We start from the raw sequence: 23658 nt of genomic DNA on the forward strand, positions 1-23658 counted from the left end.
TGCATTTCACACAGACTTTAGCTTTCAAACCCTTTCTGTTTTAGTTGATGTCAGAGCAACGCTTCCTGTTTATCAGAAGGAAAATGATTTGCCACCTAGGAGCCGGGTATTTTGAAACAACTTTGTAAGAAATACATCGCCATTCTTCATCTTTTAAAAAAATTTATTGGAAGTTTCTAAACTATACCGTCATGATAAATTCACGTCTTACGGGCATTAACCTGATTCTGCAAAATGTGCTATGTCATGGTCCCCTCAGAATTGATACTAATGCATTAATTTTTCTTTTCATAATTCAACAGCCACAGAACTCCCATTAAACCCTAGAAGAGCACTTTTGGCCATTATATTTTCAGTTTTGAAATTGCTTGTCAAGCCCTACACACCGTACGTGTTTTGTCTCTCTAAAATTTGATGACTCCGTGATACATGTTGCTAAATAAAGCACCAGTTCTCAAAAAAAGTGTTGGCATACAGGCCCTTGGGGATCAAAATTACTTGCATACCGACACTAAGATGTTACCTGCTTCTTCATCCGTGTTAACATTTGCAAGGACGGTAAAACTACCGACGCTTTAGCGTTTCATTTATGAATGTCCTCAAGGAAGCAAGAAAAATTAATTTTATTAAATCTGAACTCTTGGGCATACATCTTTTTTTTTTTTCTTTTTTTTTAAGTAAGCTGCATGCCCAGCATGGAGCCCGACATGGGGCTTGAACTCACGACCCTGAGATCAAGGCCTGAGCTGAGATCGAGAGTCAGTCGCTTAACCAACTGAGCCACCCAGGCACCCCTGGGCATACATCTTTCACTATTCTGTGTGATGAGACGGGAAGCACGCATAAAGCTTTCTCACCGGGGAGTGGACGTACACCGGCTGCCTTGAGGAAAAGTACCTGTGCGGTTGTTAGAGTTGCGAGCTAAATTAGCCGCATTTTTTTTTTAAAAATAGCAAACTTTTTACTTGAAAGATTGAATGGCACATTAACTGGTTATTCAGACCTGAGTATCTGGCAGATACTTTATCAAAAAGGAACCAAGTGAAGGGCGCCCGGCTGGCTCAATCGGAAGAGACTGTCACTCTTGATCTCGGGATCGTGATTTTGAGCCCCACGTTGGGTACAGCAATTACTTAAAAACTTTCAAAAATGAACCAGGTGTGCCTGTTACTGCAAGGAAAACAACTGAGCGTATCTGTTGCCAATGGTAAAATTAGAGCTTTCAAGCAAAAATTCAAATTTTTGAAAACTTGAATCAAGTGTCAATACTTAGATTTTTCTGAGCTTGGTGGTATTTTTATTTTATTTATTTATTTATTTATTTTTTTAATTTAACTTTCTTTTGTATTTTTTAAAATTTACATCCAAATTAGTTCGTATATAGTGAAGCGATGATTTCAGTAGATTCCTTAATGCCCCTGACCCATTTAGCCCATCCCCCCTCTCACAACTCCTCCAGGAACCCTCAGTCTGTTCTCCATATTTATGAGTCTCTTCTGTTTTGTCCCCCTCCCTGTTTTTATATGATTTTTGTTTCCCTTCCCGTATGTTCGTCTGTTTTGTCTCTTCAAGTCCTCATGTGAGTGAAGTCATAGTGGTGGTATTTTTAATGAAAGTGGTTGATTGGGTATCGTAAAATGAAGTGAGACAACATTTGGAAGAGGTGCATCAGTCACACAATATTGTTCCAAATGACCGGTGCATGATGTTACAAAATCAAGCATGGGTAAAAGGTCCATTTAATGTGCAAGGTAGACCAATGGATTTTAATGTAACAGAGTATGAAAAATTCATAGGTTTGGTATCAGATTCCACACTGCAAGGAACATTTACAAAACTCCCACTTCTCAAGTTTTGCTGTAGCGTTACAAGGAAGAATATCCATAATTATCTGAAAGGGCTCTTAAAACACTTCTTTCAACAATGTATCTTATATGAGGCTGTATTTTCTTCATTACACTTGAACCTAAAACAACATTGAAGGCAGAAGCATACATGGAAATCCAGCTGTTTTTGTATTTAGTTAAATGATAAAGCAGTTTGCAAAAATGTAAACAATACACTCTTCACTCATTTTGGGGGGGATATAGTGATTTGCGTTAAAAATGTTATTCGTGGGGCGCCTGGGTGGCGCAGTCGGTTGAGCGTCCGACTTCAGCCAGGTCACGATCTCGCGGTCCGTGAGTTCGAGCCCCGCGTCAGGCTCTGGGCTGATGGCTCGGAGCCTGGAGCCTGTTTCCGATTCTGTGTCTCCCTCTCTCTCTGCCCCTCCCCCGTTCATGCTCTGTCTCTCTCTGTCCCAAAAATAAAAAAATAAAAAATAAAAAATGTTAAAAAAAAATGTTATTCGTGTTAACACATAATAGTTTATTGTTATTTTTAAATAAATATCTTAAGATTTCCCAGTTGTAGTTTCTTTTTTTTTTTTGTAATGTTTATTTATTTTTGAGAGAGAGAGACAGAGACACAGAGAGAGAGAGAGAGACAGAGTGCGAGTGGGGGAAGGACAGAGAGAGGGGGAGACACAGAATCCGAAGCAGGCTCCAGACTGAGCTGTCAGCACAGAGCCCGATGCAGGGGCTCGAACTCACAGACTGCGAGATTGTGATCTGAGCCGAAGTCAGATGCTTAACCGACTGAGCCACTCAAGCACCCCACAGTTGTAGTTTCTAATATGATAAATGCATTGATAGATCAAACCTACATATGAAAGACCTCTTTGGGGTCCTCAGGTCCTGAGGCCAAAAATTCAGGAAACTCTGAGTTGAGTTTTTGTTGTTTCCAGTCTTTTCCTTTCTCCTCTCCCATTTCCTTCTTTTTTTTTTGAATGAGAGACCCTCAGGATAGAAAAGTGTGGGACGTCTGAGTTGTTCCTTTATATGGTTTTATTAGCTATGAACAGAACACAGATGGCTTCTTTTCCAGTGTTACTGAGATGTAATTGACATTAACATAGCATTAGTTTCAGGCGTACCGCATAATGATTGCATATTTATATACATTGTGAAATGACGACCACAAAAAGGCTGGTTAACCTCCAGCTCCTCACATAGGTAGGCATTTTCTTAGGATGAGACGTTCCGGGTTTACTGTCTTAGCAAACTTCAAATATACAATTCGGTATTGTTAACTGTAGCCCCAACAGACGTCTTTTCAGTCGGCTCCTCGCCCCGTCTGTAGTTCCGCTGACTAGTTTTGGAGGACTCCTACTTACATCTACCTTCTATTTATTTCCATTTTTTGTTTCAGTGCATTAGGGCAAAGCGTATAATTGAACGTGTACCAAGACACCGCACTTGAAAACCTTGATTACTTTCTTACACAAATGCAGAGCTAATAAATACTACTGAGGAGACATCCCTTGGATTACTGGAATAATTAAGATATATTTGTGGCTTATTTCCCCCTCAGGTATGAAAAGAATGATAACACAAACCAGACACACTTGGTTGTTAAAACGGACACATCCGTGCCGCGGGAGGGTTGTGTGCCTAATACTCCTCCCGGTGTAAATTGCCTATACTTTGCCGTATAGTCCAAAATACGGTAGCAGTTCCCAGCATGGTAATTGACGTAAGATCCCTTGGCTTCAATGCTTCACTCACTGTGGGTGTTCTTATTTGTTTGTTTGCTTTGTAAGTCATGAAGATGGGTAAAATCCAATTTCATTAGAGGACAATAGGTCAGTGTTCCTGAGGTGCGTCACCGAGCACAGTGGGAGAGGCCTCCAGCGTGTATGTCACACATGGAAAGAATATACCTGGTACTGGGCGGGGTGGAAAGCATGACGTTTGAATGAAAGTTACCCTGATACGTCTGTGAAAGGCTCAGGCAACTTTGGGTGTGCCTCCTTCCTTCCTTTCCGCCCTTCGGGGTGTGTGTGTGCTCAGAGGTGCATGTGTGTGTGAACTTTTAACTTTATGGATTTGTTTGTACCATCTGAGAGAAAGAGAGAGAGAGAGAGAGAGAGAGCTTTACGCGTGCAGATAAAACAGGTTGGTTTCCATTGGCTTTCCTCAGCACTCATCGTGGTGAATTTGGAATGCAGTGTAAAAGTGGTTTTCATTCCGTGGCCTGCTTAGAAACACGTGAAGCGTCTTACACAACCCTTGCCACCGTCTTCTGTTCCCAAACCAGCTTTTGTTGCCCACCGTATAATCAGAGATTCTGTTCGCAGACGGAGTCTCAGACGTGCACACGCACAGACGCACTCCGCCTCCCCACCCCGACCCTGCACACCCACACATACCCGATGATGAGACATTTAGGTTACCAAATGGGCCACAGACTAAAACTGGCTGAACTACTGATGTGATAGAACAGTCTTTAAGAAAATGTCCTTGTACTGAGGCGCCTGGGTGGTTCAGGCAGTTAAGCGTCCGACTTTGGCTCAGGCCATGGTCTTGTGGTTTGTGAGCTCAAAGCCCCGCGTCAAGCCTGCCTGGGATTCTCTCTCTCTCTCTCTCTCTGCCCCTTCTCTACTTGTGTTCTCTCTCTCTCTCTCAAAATAAATAAATAAGCTTTAAAAAAAAAGCCATAGCGTTCAGAAAGCTAGAAAGCATTTGCATTCAATCCAGACGGCCACGGAAGGGAAAGTCCAGGAAGCTGATTCCAGGTAGCGTTATTATTGAAGAGGTTAACAGTGCTTGAGACAGACCCATCTGAGTGGTCTGAAGGGACAAGTATGACACAGCAAAGGTAACACTGGGAAAACCCAACATTTCTGATCCAGCACTGATACAGTCTTCTTACCTTAGGCAGTTGTCTGCGCCCCCGTTTTCTGTCGGTAAAACGCGTGATAATGCATGCGTGTGCCTCCTTCCTTCCAGTCAGCTCAAAGTGTTGGCGAGTTGCTTTTACACATGGAGGAATTGAGACTCCAGAAAGTGGAACAGGCTTCACCTAGTGAGTCAGCAACGGAGACAGATGGAAACACACAGCCTCTGGTTCCTTCTGTTCTGCATTTGTTGCCTTTTGATACTTCACGCAGTTTTTGTGACTGATGGAAGAAAGCGCTTCCGTGAAGGAGGCAAATTGTAATCAACTGGTGGCTCGTGGCGGTTCCTGATGAGGACAGGAGAGCACTCTGCCTCATAGCGTGGACCATCCTGAACCTTGTCACGAGTGAGCGCAGGTTCGAGCTGCCTCCTTGTTTTTGAGAATTCAGGATGTCAGAAAATGCTTCGGGTTGCTTTACGTTATTTCAAAAGGACTGGAGTATCTGTTACGTCCCTTTGATTCATATTAGGTAGATAGGGCAGATGGTATTCTCTGGCTGTTGCATCTCATCGCATCTTTAGAGTAACCCTCTGAAGTATGTGGAATTAGCTCCATTGATACAGGTATGACCCTAGGGCTCAGAGAAGCTAAGGAATTGTTCAAGGTCACACGGAATTCAAGGCTGGCTCGCTCCTGAGACCCTGATGCTTGCACCGTGCTCCATTTCCTTCCAAACGATCCACTTGCCCCGTGTCAGTATTAGAAGTGGTTTCTTGAGCACAGTACCCCTATTGATTTTCTGTCCTCTCCCCTAATGGGCATCCTCAGATACCTGGTGGCTTAATTCAGCAGTTTACTGATCAGATACCGCTTGATTGGCTCTAAAGCAAATTTCAATAACAAGAATAGCAGGTGTCGCATAACCTAACGCCTACCATGCGCCAGGACGTGATCTAAATTTTGAACGTGTCTTAAGTGATTCTTAGGGGAAGTTGTTACTATGACCATCCCTGGAGGAGAAAATAGAGGCACAGTAGCTTAAGCAACTTGCCCAAGGACTCACATAGCCCTTAACTGCTGGGTGACACTGCCTCTGAATACAAAATTATTCCGTTCAGCCGAGTATTGGCTTTAGTTCCTTTGTGCTATGCTGGTAGAAGATATAATCCCTATACTTAACAGCTTACATTTTTGAAAGAAAACAAGACACAGATACTTGCAATCAATGCCTACAACGCCTATCATAAGGAGCATAAATGTTGTATGAAGGCATGATTAGGTATAGATTGAAACGAACAATGGAGAACATAAGTGGTCTGAGACGGTTCATTTGCCTTTCTGAGTATTGTACTTTCCTATGGACGAGTGACTGGGGCACTGGGGAGAAGCTGGTTCCATGTGTTCTAAAATAAGCAGGTTACTTGGCTAACGTTCAAGCTCTAAATAGGTATGTGGGTTGTAGCTATTTGACCTAAACCAACTTTTAAATTCCCCTATGCTCTTGCAAGATTTGAGTGAAGCTGGAATTTTAAAAATTAACCTTTCACTGGGGCGCCTGGCTGGCTCAATCGGTTAAGCATCCGACTTTGGCTCAGGTCGTGATCTCACGGTTCGTGAGTTCGAGCCCCACGTCGGGCTCTGTGCTGCCAGCTCAGAGCCCACTTTGGATCCTCTGCCCCTCCCCTACTTACACTGTCTCAAAACTCAATAAAACATTTTTTAAAAAATTAACTTTTTGCCTAATGTCATAAAGTTAGAGTTTACTAATACTTGGCAAAATACCAGGAGGCTGTCAGGAAGGGGATTCGTAAGTATTGTATCACTCTTTTGTCAGGGTGTTCTCCTTTTCTAGCAGGAAGTGTTATGACTTGCTCTCTAAAGTTGCAATTGTAAGAAGAATGTTGGGTTTCCAGATTGGCATTTCTGGGCGTGGGAGGTTCCTTCTATTAGTGCTGCCAGAGAGAAAGAAACAGGTTTGCTCTCGTCGTCGTGGAAGGGTAACTATTTTCATATTATTTTGTTAGGCTCTAACTTTAAATGACTGGATATTTAAGCAGAAATTTCCTTTTAAAAAGTTCGAAATTCTTCCTCTGTGTTTGGGTAGTTCAACATTTGGAGATGCATTTGAAACCTTACTTATTCAAGTAGAATCAACTCGAAGAGAAACATGTTTGAAGTTTGAGAGTCTCCAAATGTCTCTTTATATTCTGCCTTTTCTTCATTTGGGGCAGAGTCTAGGGACGTTGTGCTTTTTTAAAAATCGGTCTTGAAATCTTCATTATATACCCGTATCTGTCAAGTTAGAGGCCCAAAGGCTTAAATGACAGAAACTATTACTTTGTATCTTGTGTGTGTGTGAAGGGGATGGAATTTCAAATGTCTTTGATGCCTTTGAGCCATAAATGGTGTTTCAGAATTCTGTGAAGGAGATGAGGTAGCTGTCATGATTAGACCAGTATTCTACTCTTATAAAATGACTCACGACAAATGTTGTGAGAGTATTTGCTTATACTTTACAAGGTACCTGAAAATCGGTGGTGGTGGAATTTTGGTGCTGTTACTGTATCGTGGTAGTAATAGTGATTTCGGTGCCCACGTATTCGTCCCGGGTTTCCATCAGGTGGGGATCGTGTAAGTTTTATTTCTCCTTATTTCAACAAAGCTAAACCTCTGACTCCGATACCCGGCTGAAGTGAAAAGTGTTTTCTCGGTTAACAAGTGCTATATCTGAGAACGTATACGCAGGGTATGTAACAATGCAGGAGACACGTCCAGTGACGAATAGATAGGCTTTCAGTTTAGCTCAAAGTCAAAGCTAAAATTGTATCGCTAGTGATTTTTGAGTTGTAACATCATAATATTTTGCCTTGAATTGAAGCATGTTAGTTAACTAGTCTGATCTTGTGATGTGTGTGTACGTGTGTATATGTGTGTGTATACATATATATATATTGCCTCCATGTGTGTGTATATGTGTGTGTGTGTATACACACACACACACACACACACACACACACACACACCTGAAGGTTGCCCTTGGCTTCAGTGTTAATTTTCACAGGAAAGGACAATGGGAATACCCCTCAGAGGTCAATTAATTTCATCAGCAGCAGAGACATTTTGTCATGAATTATTCAGATATTTAGGGAGTGTTGATGTTTACTTAGGAAATATGGACGGGCTTAGACCTTTGAAAAGGAGAGAAGGCAGTTTCAATCCAAGGAGTTAATACAACCTTAGCTTTGTAAAGATGGGAGAAGGAGAGGTGTCACTGTGATGTTTTATCTTTGGCTTTGATAGTATTCTCCATCACAGGGAAAGGGGCTTTTCGACTATGATAAGGACATATATTAAATATCTGTGGGACCCTTGCCTGGTAAGAATTTAAAGAATGTCTTCAATCTGACTAAATTGAAGTGAATGTTTCCATTATTGGAAAGGTTACTAACCTATTTTTAAATAGCCATTACTTCAAGATCTTATCCTTTTTTTTTTTATTATTAAGTACAAAAAGAAGACAGGCAACGTTTACTTTAAATGGAAGTATTTGATATGCCTCCAGGAAATGACACAGGATTAGCCACCCTTTGGGGTTTAAGTGACTCCTAGATATTGGTACTTGAAAAAAAAAGATCAATTCGAATCTAGCCAATGCTAGATTCTAGAATAGAATAGAGGTGTTTCCAGAAAATGAACTTGTTTCTTAAGAGAGCTATGTAGGGCAAAATCATGAGATGTCTGGAGTGATGGGTTCATGGGTGTTTATTGTACTGTTTCCTCTTTTGTGTATATTGAAACGTTTTCATAATAAAACATTTGAGCATAGCTTTAGTTTGGGGGCAATTGACATTTATTTCCAAACATTAGTTTTACCTAGAAATTGCAGATCTGTCGAAACATGATTTGCCGCGTGATGTGTGTCATTGTAAAGGTGAACTGTGCTGCCTGATTGTCAAAATTGTAGCAAGTACAAACGTGTGTGTTGGGGGGGAGCAAAACTTTCTGTTTGACTTTCAGCTCAATTCAAAGGACAGGCTGCAAACATCTTGAGTAGTTTTGTAGTATCTTGAAGCATTAAACAAGAAGAGATAGTTAAAGCATGCTAATAAGGCAATTGCATGTGAAGAATGTGGGAACATTATTATGTCTTGACTACTTTGTTCACAGCTTTCTCTAACAGACTGCATTTTTTAAAACCACAGGAGGCAACTATGTAGGCTATTTAAGTATGTTCACTTTCCCTACTTGCCTCCATCAAAGTTTCTTCACACATTTAGTAGGTGCTTAATGTGGGCCAAGATACAAAGTCAAATAAGATACTAAACCTGCTTTCAAGGAGCTCACAGACTAGTGGAAGAAATAGACAAGGAGATGTTCATACTGAAAGGGGCGAGGCTACGGGAATTGGGGAAGGGGAGTTAGTGGCTAGCAGCTAGAACTCCATGGTGTGCCTCCTTTAAAATTTTTTTTAACGTTTATTTATTATTGAGAGACAGACACAGAGTGTGAGTAGGGGAGGGGCAGAGAGAGAGGGAGACACAGAATCCGAAGCAGGCTCCAGGCCCCAAGCTGTCAGCACAGAGCCCAACGTGGGGCTCGAACTCACGAACCGTGAGATCACGACCTGAGCCGAAGTCAGTCGCCTAACCAACTGAGCCACCCAGGCGCCCCAGTGCTGTGCCTCCTTTAAAACAATGCAAACAGGGGCACCTGGGTGGCTGAGTCCTTTGAGCGTCCGACTTTGGCTCAGGTCATGACCTCGCGGTTCGTGGGTTCGAGCCCCGCGTCGGGCTCTGTGCTGACCGCTCAGAGCCTGAAGCCTAGAGGCTGCTTGGGATTCTGTGTCTCCCTCTCTCTCGTCCCTTGCCCCACTCACGCTCTGTCTCTCTCTCTCAAAAATAAATAAACATTCATTTAAAAAGATCAGAGTTAGCCTTGAGTCACTGGTGAGCTTTCTACAGGCCATTTCTCAATTGACTTGGAATTTGAAACCTATTTTGTCATGGAGGCCATAGTTAAGGTTTTTCAGGTCACTTCACAAATGTCCCTGAAATGATATACTGTGTTACCTGAAGTAATATAATTATTTTTTAGGTTTATTTATTTATTTTGAGAGGGAGAGAGAGAGAGAGAGAGAGAGCACAAGCAGGGGAGGAGTCAAGAGAGAGAGGGAGAGAGAGAGAATCCCAAGCAGGCTCCGCACTGGCTGCACAGAGCCCAGCGCGGGGCTTGAACCCACAAACCGGGAGATCGTGACCTGAGCGGAAACCGGACGCTCAGCCAACTGAACCACCCAGGCGCCATAGAAGCAATGTATTTTTGTGTTCATACTCTTTTAATCCAAGTGTGTTATAGTTCCGTCAGCCAGTTCCTTTATTCTCTGTAGTCCTCGGTTCTGGATAACCTAACAGAATACACAACAGTGCCTCATGGGAAAATGCTGTCAGTTTCATTTGGGGTCACCTAGCCATGTCCTCTGTTAAGTTTTCCCAATTTGTGGCTGCAGTGTCAAGTAGAATTAGCAGAAGATCTAGGCTTGAAAAACAGCTTCACTGAATAAAGTATGCGGTACAAATGCATCGGCATCAGAAGCCGTTTGTAATAATGCTCAAGTGCTGGAGTAGTCGACAGTAAAATCCGTCGCCACTTCTTCGTGCTTGAACCTTTCCTGAACTTTCAGATCTAGGAACCTGTGACGTCTGGGGGGCATTTAGAGTTTGGCTCAGTTGTTTTGACTTTCAGAGCAACAAATCCTTAAAGTTTTCTAAAAATAACGGCAGACAACTTGCTTGCTCCTTGAGAAAAATCAGCTGTTACGTTTAAGAACTAATCGCTAAAACAAAACAAAACAAAACAAGAACACCGGGGCTCCTGGGTGGCTCAGTCGGTTGAGCTTTTGACTCTTGGTTTTGGCTCAGGTCATGATCTCCCGGTTCGCAGGTTCGAGCCCTGAATCGGGGAGCTCAGCTTGGGATTCTCTCTCTCCTCCTCTCCCTGCCCCTCCCTTGCTCTCTCAAAAATAAATAAACACTAAAAAAAAAAACCCACAAAAAACTATGGGTGCCATAGTGATGGCTTACGTATGAAAAGAATCCTTAAAAAGTAAATCACACAGATACTTGAGTGTTTGGTTATGTTTGTACTAAGTTATTAGCACCCATCCAGTGGGAGTGGTTCTTCACTGTACTTAGCATTTAAGAGGCTGAAATTAAGTAATATTAAATACGGTGAGGCACAAGCCTGTCACATAGGGGAAATGAATGTGCCACAAGGCGTGGTAAGCAGTTGTGTCCTGATTTTTCAAAAGTACAGCCTGTTTGGGGTGCCTGGGTGGCTCAGTCGGTCGAGCGTCCGACTGTTGATCTCAGCTCGGGCCCTGATCTCAGGGTCGTGAGTTCGAGCCTTGCGTTGGAGCGTGGAGCCTACTTAAAAGAATTTACAGCCTGTTTTAACATTAATGTTTTGAAAAAAGAACTTTTAGAATTCTATAATATACAGTCTTTACTGAACCTGTTACCTGTGTTCTGTATATTTTACACAATCCTTTTTAGTGGTTTCAATACAAGAATTAGTGAATCCCTTATCCTTTAAGTAATGAGAACAAGTTAGTATTGGCTACAGGGGACACTATCTACATTTTCTGATAACTGTGCATACTTCTCAATGCCACAGTCACTTTTGTTAGGAGCTTTTCAATGATCTTCCATACTCTCTAATAGGCGTGGGCCTTCTTTCCACAAAGCAGTGTTTTTGCTTTTACAGTAAGAATACTTAATTACCTCCACTCACACACATGCTTTTTTTTTTTTCTCCAGTTTATTTCTTTTTGAGAGAGAGAGAGAGCATGAGTGGGGGAGAGGCAGACAGAGAGAGGGAGAGAGAGAATCCCAGGCAGGCCCCACACTGTCAGTGCAGAACCCAGTGCAGGGCTCGAACCCACAAACTGAGATCATGACCCGAGCCGAAGTCGGAGGCTTCGCCGACTGAGCCACCCAGGTGCCCCCCACACGCTTTTAATTTTACATTTGCTGCACAGCTTTGTGTCTTGGGCGAAATCCTGTAACTACCCTAGGCTCTTGTTTCTTCCCTAATACAGCTTCCATAGTCATTGGATATTGGGCTTGCTGGGCATTAGCACTACCCTCAAAACATTGAGTCGTGCCTCCGCCCGGGACCCGACGACGTGAGAGGTGGATACAGAGAGGAGTCCTTAGTGGGAGAGAGGGAAAGAGGAACGGGGTCGGATAGAACAAACAGTAGTGATGTAAAGTTAACAGGACATGTTCAGAAGGATGGTTGTGATCCAAAAGCTAATTTTGGGGGTGCCTCAATGGCTCAGTCGGTTAAGCGTCCCACTCTTGATTTCAGCTCAGGTCACGATCTCCGGTTTGTGAGGTCGAGCCCCGCATCGGGCTCTGCGCTGACAGTCTAGAACCTGCCTGGGATTCTGTCTCTTCCCCCTCCCTTGCTCTCTCACTCTCTCTCTCTCAAAATAAAAATAAACTTTAAAAAAAGCCAAGTTTGAGTGTTTGGAAGTGGAAAACTGGTTAGTGTGCCTGGTAGGACCGCTCTAGAGGACATAAATATCAGGCAGAGATTTAGACAAGCCGTTTTAGGCATAAGCAATGATAGCTTCCTTAAAGGGCGACCAACGTGATCGAAATGGTCGTGGGCACTAGCTGTGGGCCACTTTTGACTCAGAAAATATGTATTGAAAATGCACTGTGTGCATTATTCTACGTGCTGTGGTGAATACAGAGATACGTGAGCTGTACTTCCAGTCTGATAAAGGTTATGGTCTTGCTGGGGGGCAAGAAATTCACTCAATAAGCTGTCGTGGAGGAGTCTACAATAGCAAAATGGTTGAGAATCCTGACTGTAGTGGCAGGCAGACCTGGGTTTGAGACCTGGCTCTACCTCTCAATAGCTGTGTGACTTTGGGAAAGTTACACAACTTCTCTGAGCTTACTTGCTCTTCTGTAAAGTGGGAATAACAGTATCACCCAGTTTAGAGACTTTTTTTTCTAAAAACGTCTCTAGAGAGATGTAACTTACATAATACATATATATATATATATAGCATTTAGCAGAATGCATGTAAATAATAAGCCTTCTGTAAATGTCAGCTGTAATGTAAGCTTACAATGATATGTTATTATACTATCTTAATGATTATTATTACCTACTCTGTAGGCACTGCGATCAGGGCTGGGAATATGAAGATGAAAATGGGATATGGCCCTTTCCATCAAAGAGCTCTCTTATAAATGCTGTCCTTGTGGTGACAGTATTTTCCCATCCAGACATTGGTACATAGGCTGTGACAGTAAAACAAAATATTTAAAATTGGAGCTGTCCGGGGGTGCCTGGGCAGGCTCAATGGGTTTAAGCATCCGACTTTGGCTCAGGTCACGATCTTGCGGTTCGCGAGTTCGAGCCCCGCGTCGGGCTCTGTGCTGACAGCTCGGAGCCTGGAGCCGGCTTCGCCTTCTGGGTCTCCCTTGCTCTCTGCCCCTCCCCCACTCGTGCTCTGTCTCTCAAAAGTAAATAAACATTTAAAAAAATAATAATAAAATAAAATTGGAGCTGTCTGAAAGAAGAAAACACAGCCAGTACCGGGCAGAGGGGCTTGTTACTCTCAGGTGGGTTCAATCTGAAGAGACTCCCTTAAAGGTGCTTTTTGAAGGGCAGATGGGAGATGGGTGGAGAACATTCCACCGGAGAGAAGCACAGAGGAGAAGGAATGGGAACGGGAAGCTCCGTGGCCTGCTTGGGAAACGGTATCTTTCTCGAGTGAGTCGAGGGTGCCGGGCATGTGATGGGAAGTGACATCGCAAAGACACGCAAGGATCGGTACAGAAACGTGTGGGGCCTTGAGTGTCATGCATAAACGGTGGGACTTTGTTTCGTGTAGAACAGGTCGTAGATCATCTCCCCAGGGCGCCGGCAGTGTTAAGATGGCATTGGAGGGACACGAGGGGCGATAGACCAGCTAAAAGGCTTTTGGAACGGGCCAGACCTGAGGTAATAAAGGGGGTATGCTGGGAGAACCCGGACCGCTTAATTATTTACTTCACCCTCCCTCTGTTTCTTGTGGCCCAACTTTGGCCTCAGATCTGGAACCCTGGAGACGGAGGAAAGTGGGCAACTTGAAAGGGAAAGCTGAGGCGGCAGGAGAGGCAGTTGAAAAGGCACTAAGGGGGCAGCGAATTCAACGTAGGCGCTTTGGCTTTCCTGACTGGGATCCTTCTCACTGACCTTCTGGTTTCCGCTCAGGTCATGATCCCGTGGTTCGTGGGTTCGAGCCCCACATCGGGCTCCTCGCTGACGGTGCGGAGCCTGCTTCGGATTCTCTCTCTCTCTCTGCCCCTCCCCTGTTCATGCTCGCTCGCTCGCTCTCTCTCAAAAATAAATAAAGAAACCTAGAAAACCAAAGGTCTTCTTTGGAAAACCTTTCCTGACCCTCCCCACTCAGGAAACACTAATAGCCTGGTAGCACCAATATCATGTGTCTGTTTTGCTATTTCTGCCACTAGATAGTAAGCCCTTCAAGAGAAGGGGACTTGGGGTCCTAATTCTCTCCATATGCAGCACCCAACCCAAGCCTGGTGCCTGCCAAGCCTTCCATGAAGGCTGGGATGTGAACGGAGGAGTGAGTGACTGCGGTGGACGGACAGTCAAGTTGAAATCTAGAAAGCCATTGGGAAATACAGGTTTGGAGCTTGAGTAATCCTAGTAAGAGCAGCGGGGCTTTTAGCTCAGGGTCGAGCACCCGCGTGACCTGGAGACCAGTGCTGTTGACTTGCCCAACTAGGGAGGAGGCAGGGCGGCGGTTTCTGTGGGCACGGGTATGTGAAGTGTGGGTGACCCAAAGCGCTGCCTGGTGTGGACAAAGGAAGGTGACCGATCTCGAATTATTCATACATCGCAGAGGCTCTGGAGGTTTCTTCCCTTCACTTATTGTGAAATAGTGTCTTTTTCCATGTTTTCTGGCCACCCTTTGTTGCCTCGCCTTCCCAGTTGTGTTTCCCTGGCACGCTAGTGTGGCGGGGTCTAGGGTTGAATCGTCTCCCCTCACCCCCAGCCCCCACTTTTATCCCGTAGTTCCCTTTCGGCTTCGAGAAAAAGAAATCCAGAGTTCATCAGCAACTCCTGATTATCCACGGGTGAGTTTCCCAGTGCGGGGCGCCGGGCCTCCTGCCCCACGTGGTCCCGGATGACCAAGATTAGTAAATAGATTATTCCGTCAGCTGCATTCCTCAAGTGAATCGCTTTAGGGAATGAAAACAGGCACCCCTCCTCATCTCCGCCACATACCTTTCAGAATTTGAGTAATAGTTTCAGGTAGCTCCTGGTCGGTACGCCTTTCTCAGCAAAGATTTGTGTTCAGGGTTGAAGTGTAGTTAAACGAGCCAGTGGAGTGGTTTCATAATTGCCGCATTGTTAGTCAAACTCTGTAATTAGGGATGACTTCATAGGCCTAAGATTCCTCTATGGGTGACGCCCTGAATTCAGGCCCGGTTGTACACCATATCCTTTTATGAAAAACACAAACAAACAAGGTTTTGTTTGCTTTTTCTTTTATTCCCCTTTTTGAAAATCTGTTTTCCTTTGTCTCAGATGTTTAGGGAGAGAGAGGATTTGTTTTTGCTGTTGTTGTTGTTTTGGGTTTGTTTTTTTTTTGTTTTTGTTTTGTTTTGTGTGGTTTTTTGGTCCTAGGGGAGGCAGGCATAGGAGCAAGGGAGGAGACAGAATTTGGGACAGTGAGAGAACTCAGAAAAATGCAGAGACCCTGGGAGCTTTTACTTTTGATTGGGATTTCATTTGGCTACATTTAAATGGAAGGAAAATATAGATCTTTTTTTTTAAAAACAGCACACTTTCTCTCGCTCGCTCGCTCTCTCCCTCCCTTGTAAAATAAAGTTCAGTTCGTTGGTAAGATAGACTCGGGAGGAAGACCTTTTTCAAAAGTCACCCTTTTCTTTTGGCCTGGCAACCGCATACCGAGAACCTAAGGTTAAACTTCAGCAAGTAAATTTACTTTTTACCTCTTGACCTTTTATTTTTCAGTGCTGATGGGGTGGCGGGGAATGGGCAGATTGGGAGGAAAATGACAATATTGACAAGCTGTTAGGTGTCTTTTAAAGTGGTCCTGAAATACTTAAAGTAAAATTTGCATTTTTTAAAAATGTCTTCTGGCCACTCTTCAAGTTGTATTTGGAAACTGGCCTTAATGAAGGAGTTAAATTGAGTCATGGGTGAAAAGTGGCTGACAGGTTTTCTTTAGGCCCCTCCTTCTGAAATGATATTGACTAAAGGCCTAGAATTTTTAGGTATGAAGGACATCTTTAGACGCTGTAGTCAATACTTATAGGGAAAATGGAATAACTTTTCATAGATCCCATTTAAAAGGTTCTTACTAGAACTTAGGCCTATTTTTATATAGCCTCTCACAATGATCTAGATATTTATTCCCTGTTTTCTTTCATCAAGGATCTGAAGTTACTGTAGAATAATTTATATATTACAGTGTGCCTTCACATATGCCCTCCTTTTTCATTTTTTTTTTTTTTTGTATTTTTTAAGTTTATTTTGAGAGAGAACCCCAAGCAGTCTCTGCACTAACTGATGTGGGGCTTGAACTCACGAACCATGACATGAGATTAACCGCCTGACCCACCCAGGTGCCCTACATATCCCATCCTTAATCTTCATGAGGACCTGAGAGAAGTAGGTATTATTATTGCTGTCTTCAAATGAGGAGACTGAGGGTCCGATTAAATAATCTTGCTCATGGACACACTGCTAGGAAACAGCAGAACTGGGACACTGACCTTTTCGGATCCCACATCCAAGTCTTCCCATATTTCAAGGCATGCCCCGTGAAGAGAAATAGAGCTGCTGTCATTTTAATTTGTAAGATTTTAATTTTTAAAACCTTAATGTTAAATACCTACCTGGCAGCGCCCCCCCCCCCCTCAGAATAAATAAATAAACTGGAAAGAAAGATACCATCAGGGGCACCTGGGTGGCTCAGTCGGTTAGGCAGCCGACTTCAGCTCAGGTCATGATCTCAGGGTTCATGAGTTCGAGCCTCGCGTCGGGCTCTGGGCTGACCGCTCGGAGCCTGGAACCTGCTTCAGATTGAGTGTCTCCCTTTCTCTCTGTCCCTCCCCTGCTCGCTCGTGCGGGCTCTCTCTCTCTCTCTCTCTCTCAAAAATAAATAAACATTTAAAAAAATAAAATAAAAATTGTGACTTTTATCGGGTGCCTGGGTGGCTCAGTTGGTTAAGCATCAGACTCTCGGTTTCAGCTCAGGTCATGATCTCACGGTTTCATGGGTTCGAGCCCTGCGTCTGGCTCTGTGCTGGCAGTTCAGAGCCTGCTTGAGATTACCTTTCTCTCCCACTCCTTCTGCCCCTCCCCTGCTCACACTGTCTCTGTCCCTCACAAAAGTAAATAAATAAAAATTATTTTAAAAATTGTGACTTTTATCAACTAAAGCATATATGGCAAGGCTTTTAAATTTGACTTTGTATTTAGTAGTGGCTCAGGTGCCTCAGGGTAGCATTTATTTTATGTAATTACAAATAAACGAGATTGAGTTTATTTAAGCGAGAAACTCCTAAACTATTCTGTTTTCCTGGACCATCTTGCCTGGAAATGTTGTTTTGGGGACATATGCATGTTCCAATTCTTTTCATTCTTATTCAGATGTGCCTCCCGATGTCTCCTGTGAGTTGTAGGTGTTGTTGGGGAGAAAAAAAAATGTCTTCTTCCACCCTTCTAGGTTCTTTGGCTGGTCTGATTAAATTGACATGATAAAGATTAACAGGAGACATACAGAAGTTTAATAACATAGGGGCGCTGGGTGGCTCTGTCGCTTGAGCATCCAGCTTCAGCTCAGGTCATGATGTCACCGTTTGTGGGTTCGAGCCCCTTGTCGGGCTCTGTGCTGACAGCTCAGAGCCTGGAGCCTGCTTTGGATTCTGTGTCTGCCTCTCGCCCTCTCATGCTCTGTCTCTCTCTCTCTCTCTCCCCGTCTCTCTCTCTCTCTCTCTCTCTCTCTCTCTCTCAAAAATAAATAAACATTAAAAAATTTTTTTAAATAAAAAAAAAGTTTAATAACATATATACCTCCTGCATCCATGGGAGAGACCCTGGAAAACTGAGCACCTCTCTGAAATGGCTGAAGCTACCACTTTAAATACCACTTCTAGGCTAAAAACAAAAGAAGCTGCTGGAGGTGGGGAGTCAGTCATGGGAGGTAACCAGGAAAAGCGCAGTAAACAACAGTAAGCTTGTCATGCAGATTTAAGACTGTGCCTTCCTCCATTAATAAGAGTTTCTAGAGATTTCAATATTCTCTTCCTGTTATAGCCGGGAGATGCCAGGACAAATGGAGAGTTCCCTTATGAATGTAAATATTTTGTACAAAAGGTTAACTTCTCAGTTTCCAGAGCCCCGCCAGTGTTCGCTATTAAAAATAACCAGCTGAAAATAATATGCCAAAGAGGCATATTTTGGGGTGGTATATTTGCTCCCCTATAGTGTAAAAGAAATCACTTTAGGCTTTCATTGAGATAATTAGACAAGAATAAGAAATTAGAAAACCTGAAAGGAGGGGTGCCTGGGTAGCTTAGTTGGTTAAGCACCTGACTTCAGCTCAGGTCATGATCTCACAGTTCGTGAGTTCGAGCCCCGAGTCGGGATCTGTGCTGAAAGCTCAGAGCCTGGAACCTGCTTCGGATTCTGTGTCTCCCTCTCTCTCTGTCCCTCCCTTGCTCATGCTCTGTCACTCTCTCTCAAAAATAATATTAAAAAAAAAAATTAAAACCTGAAAGTATATTCTGGTGTCTTTTTTTAATGCTGAGTCATATTGATTTTTTAAAATTGTTATTATCGAAGTGTAGTTGACGTAATGATTCGTTTCAGGTAGATTGCTTAGTGATTCAACAATTCTATACATTGCTCAATGCTCACCACCATAAGTGTAGTTTCCAACTGTATTAATATTTTAATAAAATTTACCCATTTTATTTCTGAGAGAGAGCGAGCACATGCAAGGGAGAAGCAGAGAGAGAGAGGAATCCCAAGCAGGCTTCGTGCTGTCACTGCAGAGCCTGCTGTGGGGCTCGAACCCAAGAACTGAGAGATCATGACCTGAACCAAAATCAAGAGTCAGGCGCTGAACTGAACTGAGCCACCCAGGCACCCCTCTGTTAATACTCTTTTGTAAGTAAATGGTTGCCTTGAAGTCATTTCTGTGAGATCTAAGTATTTCCTAATTTTGCAGGAAGAACAAAACTACCTCTTTCCTGGCCTATCTGAACAGAAATGAATATTCTTCCAAGTCTCCAGAGCCTTTTCCCTTCTATCTCTTTATTGCAGCCACTAATTCCCTTTGTGTCCAATTATAATTATTTATACGTTGCCTTCCCCAGACTGTAAATTCCTTGAGGGCAGGAACTAGACCTACAACTGATGCCTAAAATATTGGCAAAAGTGTGTGAGGATAGGTGTGTTGGCGTTGGGGAGGAGTGTGAAGAAGAGGGAAAGAGATTTCTGCCCTGTTCAGCCTTGCGGACCCGCAAAGGGGAGAAACCATGGGGGTGGGGGAGAAGGGTTTAGTCAACAGGGATGAAGCGTGGGGCAGGAGGGGGAGCTATGTCTAGAACCCTCTTTATCTAATATTCCCTTTCGTAAGGGAGTGATAGGGTAGTATGAGAATAAATCACTTGTCTTTGTTTCTTTAACTCAAATACTTTAGATCATTACTGATGCCCAAACTGGAAAGGACCTTCAGAGATAAGGAGAAGCCGCATGTTTTGGATTTTCTGAGACAGTCTCACTTTCAAACTTTCTGTGCCCTTGTTGTACATGGTGAAGTTCATGGAGATGGTTAATGATTTCGTATTGAAAACTTGACTATGTAAAACTTGTGTAAAGAAACTTGGAGGGCGCCTGGGTCGTTCAGTTGGGTGAGCGCCATACTCTTGGTTTCAGCTCAGGTCACGATCTCACGGTTTGTGGGTTCCAGCCCCACATCGGGCTCTGTGCCGACAGTGCAGAACCTGCTTGGGATTCTCTCTCTCTCTCTCTCTCTCTCTCTCTCTCTCTCTCTCCCCCTTGTGCTCTCTCTCTCTCAAAATAAATAACCTTATTTTTAAACAGAAAAGAAAATTGGAGTAATTCCTATATAGTATTTTTGTAATCAGAAGTGTTAAACATCATAATAGTAAAATAAAGGATACTTTTTAAAAGTACCGTCGTCATTACGTTATAGCTTAACATGAAAAATCGCTTTTTACTCTTAACTTTTTAAAATGCCTACCTCATATCTAACTGAAGATCTTTCTTTACCTTATAGAGCCTCAGACTACTCTGAAAGGTGTTTTTACCCAACTTATCTACTGAGACATTTGTCCCTCTTTCGTGACATTTTAACATCCTAGGTAAGAAAAGTTTATGAAGAAGCAAGTTCTGTTTTCTGTTTTTTAAAAGTCTGTTTTTCTAACAAAGGAGCCACCTCTGGTGGGGGATGTTGATAATGGTGTTGGCTGTGCATGTGACTGCTGAAGGATTGCACGAGGCCTGAAATCTCTGTGCTCCTTGTTCAGTTTTACCACGAACCTAAAAGTCTGCTATAAAAATAAAGTCCTTAAAAAAGACTGAGAAAAAATAAATCCCCCTCCCCCCTCAAATAAACCCAGAGCAAGACATAATTATTTTTATTCCTCTCTGTCCAAAAATTGTGGACAGGTTTGTATTTGGGGATTACCCATTGTGATACAGACCTCCTTCCTCTGTTGCGGAGCTCAGGAAGATTTTTCTATAAAGGTCCAGATCATAAGTGTTATGGGCCAAGAGGCAAAATCAAAAATATTATATTATTAATATCAAGGATGTAATAATATTATTTCCACGAATTTTTGCTGACAAAATTCAAACTATACTACTACTACTAATAATAGAGTACTTTTTTGTAATACACATCTACTGATGAGAAAAATAGAATTCGCTCTTGGAGGGGGATAACCTTTCCCTTAATTAGGGCTCAAAGTTAACGTGCCTTATCAAAACTGACTGCAAATGTTTTTCTTTCTTTACAAACCATATTTAGCTTGGGGGCCGTGCAGAAATAGGCAGTAGTTCAGATGTGGCCCACAGGCCACAGTTTGTCAACCCCAGCTCTGTTGGTTAAGTGGGTAAAATAGGGCCCGGTCAGAACGCAAATTATGTATTTGGAACCTAATTATGTGTTAAACCCAAATTATGTAAGTTATGTGAACGCTCCTTTAATGGGAGTGATTGATAGGTGTTAGTATCCTATTTGAAAATCAATGTTTTCACAAGGACTGGTTTTATTTATTTATTTTAAATGCTTATTTATTTTTGAGAGCAAGAGAGAGAGTGCAAGTGGGGGGGGGGGGCAGAGAGAGAGGGAGACACAGAATCCGAAGCAGGCCCCAGGTTCCCAGCTGTCAGCACAGAGCCCGACGCGGGGCTCGAACTCACAAACGGCGAGATCATGACCCGAGCAGAAGCTGGACTCTCAACGAACTGAGCCACCCAGGGCACCCTTAGTGATTTATTTATTTATTTTTAATGTTTATCTATTTTGAGAGAAAGAGCACGAGTGGGGGAGGGGCAGAGAGAGAGGGAGAGAGGGAGAATCCCAAGCAGGCTCCGTGCTGTCAGCTCAGAGCCCGACGCAGGGCTTCGTCCCGCAAACTGTGAGATTATGATCTTAGCTGAAACCAAGAGCCGGACGCTTAACCAGCTGAGCCACCCAGATGCCCCCGCAATGAATGATTTTAAAGTGACTTAATGGAAAAAATGGTAACTGTGTGAGGTGCTGGATGTGCTAACTAACCTTGTTGTAGTAATCATTTCACAGTATGTTAGTATATCCAATCATCGTGGTATACACCTTAAACGTACACGATATTACATGTCAATTATATCTCAATAAAGCCGGAAAAAAATGTAAAGAGCCAGTAAGAAAGAAAGAGAGATAAAGGCTTAATCGAACCGTTCCATTGTACGTGAGTCTTTGGTCAGGCGATTTTGACTTTTAGTTTTGGCATGAATAACCAAGAATTTCTAGGATGTATCTCTTTCCTGTCATTGCTGGGTACCTTGGCCCTTCCTTACACTTAGGAGCGTAAGATTTTGTTCTTGAAAGGAAGATTCAGAGACTTTTTTGGTCTGAATAACTTTTGGTAAATCATGACTTCTCATGTGTTTGTTTTCTTCATGATGGCTTTAGCTATAAATATGGGAACGTATTCAGATGCTTTTAGCAGTTTGCAATTCTGTTTAAATTCTAAGATGAGAATTTCACAGGAATGCTTATCGTATATTCATCACAAACATCGCTCAGTCGTAAACCTTTTTGGTTTTGTCTTTAGACCTTTAAATGGACGAGATGGCTACCACTCAGATTTCCAAAGATGAGCTTGATGAACTGAAAGAGGCCTTTGCAAAAGTTGGTGAGTATTTTTTACAGCGTTACCTATAGTAAAGCAATAATTATGTGGCCCTGATAAAAGTTATTTCTCTAAAAAATTATATGAATGGTTAATCGTGAACCGTAGGGCAAGGTAGTTAAAATCAACGGGATAAAGTTTTAGGAGCAACACGTTAAACTATTATTTCTTTCTTTTTTTTTTTTTTTGGGGGACAGAGAGAGACCGAGCATGAACGGGGGAGGGGCAGAGAGAGAGGGAGACACAGAATCGGAAACAGGCTCCAGGCTCCGAGCCATCAGCCCAGAGCCTGACGCGGGGCTCGAACTCACGGACCGCGAGATCGTGACCTGGCTGAAGTCGGACGCTTAACCGACTGCGCCACCCAGGCGCCCCTAAACTATTATTTCTAATTACGTCTATTATCTAATATGGTCAAGGGCTGGCTGAATGGCTCCATTAATAGAGCGTGTGACTCTTGATCTTGGGGTCATGAGTTCAAGCACCATGTTGTGCCCAGAGATTACTTAACAATAAATAAATAAATAACAAACAGGGTGATGTACTTCTTTGTAAAAAAAAAAAAAAAAATAAAATTATTGTGGTCCTATGAAATAAATTCCACAGCATACCAATAAGAAAAATAAAAAAGGTAGATTATCTAATATGGTCAAAGGTTTTTAGTCCTGGGTACCAGTCCTTTACTGGGGGCCACTGTGGCTCCTGAAATTCTTAGACAAATCTTTGGTTGTTAACTGTATTATATAGCATATATTTCTTAGGAGAGTATTGGAGCCTTCACCATATTCTCAGAGGGACGTGTGACCCCTGAAAACATTAGGTGATTCCTTCAATTAGCTGATGCTTTGCCTTTCCCTGATTAGCTTGGCTTTGTGGCCTTTTTCATGGAGCTTCTGTGCCTTTGGATAACACAGTCTGTTCAACCTTCTCACGTTAAGCTGTAGTATCAGCATAAGATGGGAAGACGTAGCATGCCATTCGGTTTTTCCTTAAACATCACAGAACATGTCTTAGAATTTAGCAGCTATGGAAGCAGTTGATAGTATTTACATTCCAAATTTCAGTGCTCATGTCCTATCAATAGAAGATAGTGAGAAAACAGGGTAAGAACTGATGATTGATGTATGTACTCACGTGAGTCAACATGGGCCTAAAGAGGTAAGCTTCGGGGCACCTGGGTGGCTCAGTCGGTTAAGCGGCCGACTTCGGCTCAGGTCATGATCTCGCGGTCCGTGAGTTCAAGCCCCGCATCGGGCTCTGTGCTGACGGCTCAGAGCCTGGAGCCTGTTTCAGATTCTGTGTCTCCCTCTCTCTGACCCTCCCCCGTTCATGCTCTGTCTCTCTCTGTCTCAAAAATAAATAAACATTAAAAAAAAATTAAAAAAAAAGAGGTAAGCTTCTAGTATGTGGTATCTCCTTGATCAAAGGGTGTCAAGTTAGATCATAA

The 23658-nt window shown here is 43.0% G+C and overlaps 1 protein-coding gene across 6 annotated transcripts in view; it reads left to right on the forward strand.

The window, feature by feature from the left end:
* Nucleotides 1–23658, forward strand: part of PLS3 (plastin 3) — a 91722-nt gene that overhangs the window by 25070 nt on the left and 42994 nt on the right. For 3 of the 6 annotated variants that reach the window (XM_049644221.1, XM_049644220.1, XM_049644223.1), the window contains 2 exons: nucleotides 20090–20174; nucleotides 22134–22214. In XM_049644221.1, the coding sequence (XP_049500178.1) occupies nucleotides 22142–22214 (73 nt within the window). In that variant the 5' untranslated portion in view covers nucleotides 20090–20174; nucleotides 22134–22141. Of the gene's footprint in view, nucleotides 1–6619; nucleotides 6717–20089; nucleotides 20175–22133; nucleotides 22215–23658 lie in introns of those variants that run through there. The other 3 variants (XM_049644222.1, XM_049644226.1, XM_049644224.1) reach the window with 3 other exon arrangements.

Source organism: Panthera uncia, chromosome X (genome assembly GCF_023721935.1).
Source record: "Panthera uncia isolate 11264 chromosome X, Puncia_PCG_1.0, whole genome shotgun sequence".
Lineage (NCBI taxonomy): Eukaryota > Metazoa > Chordata > Mammalia > Carnivora > Felidae > Panthera > Panthera uncia.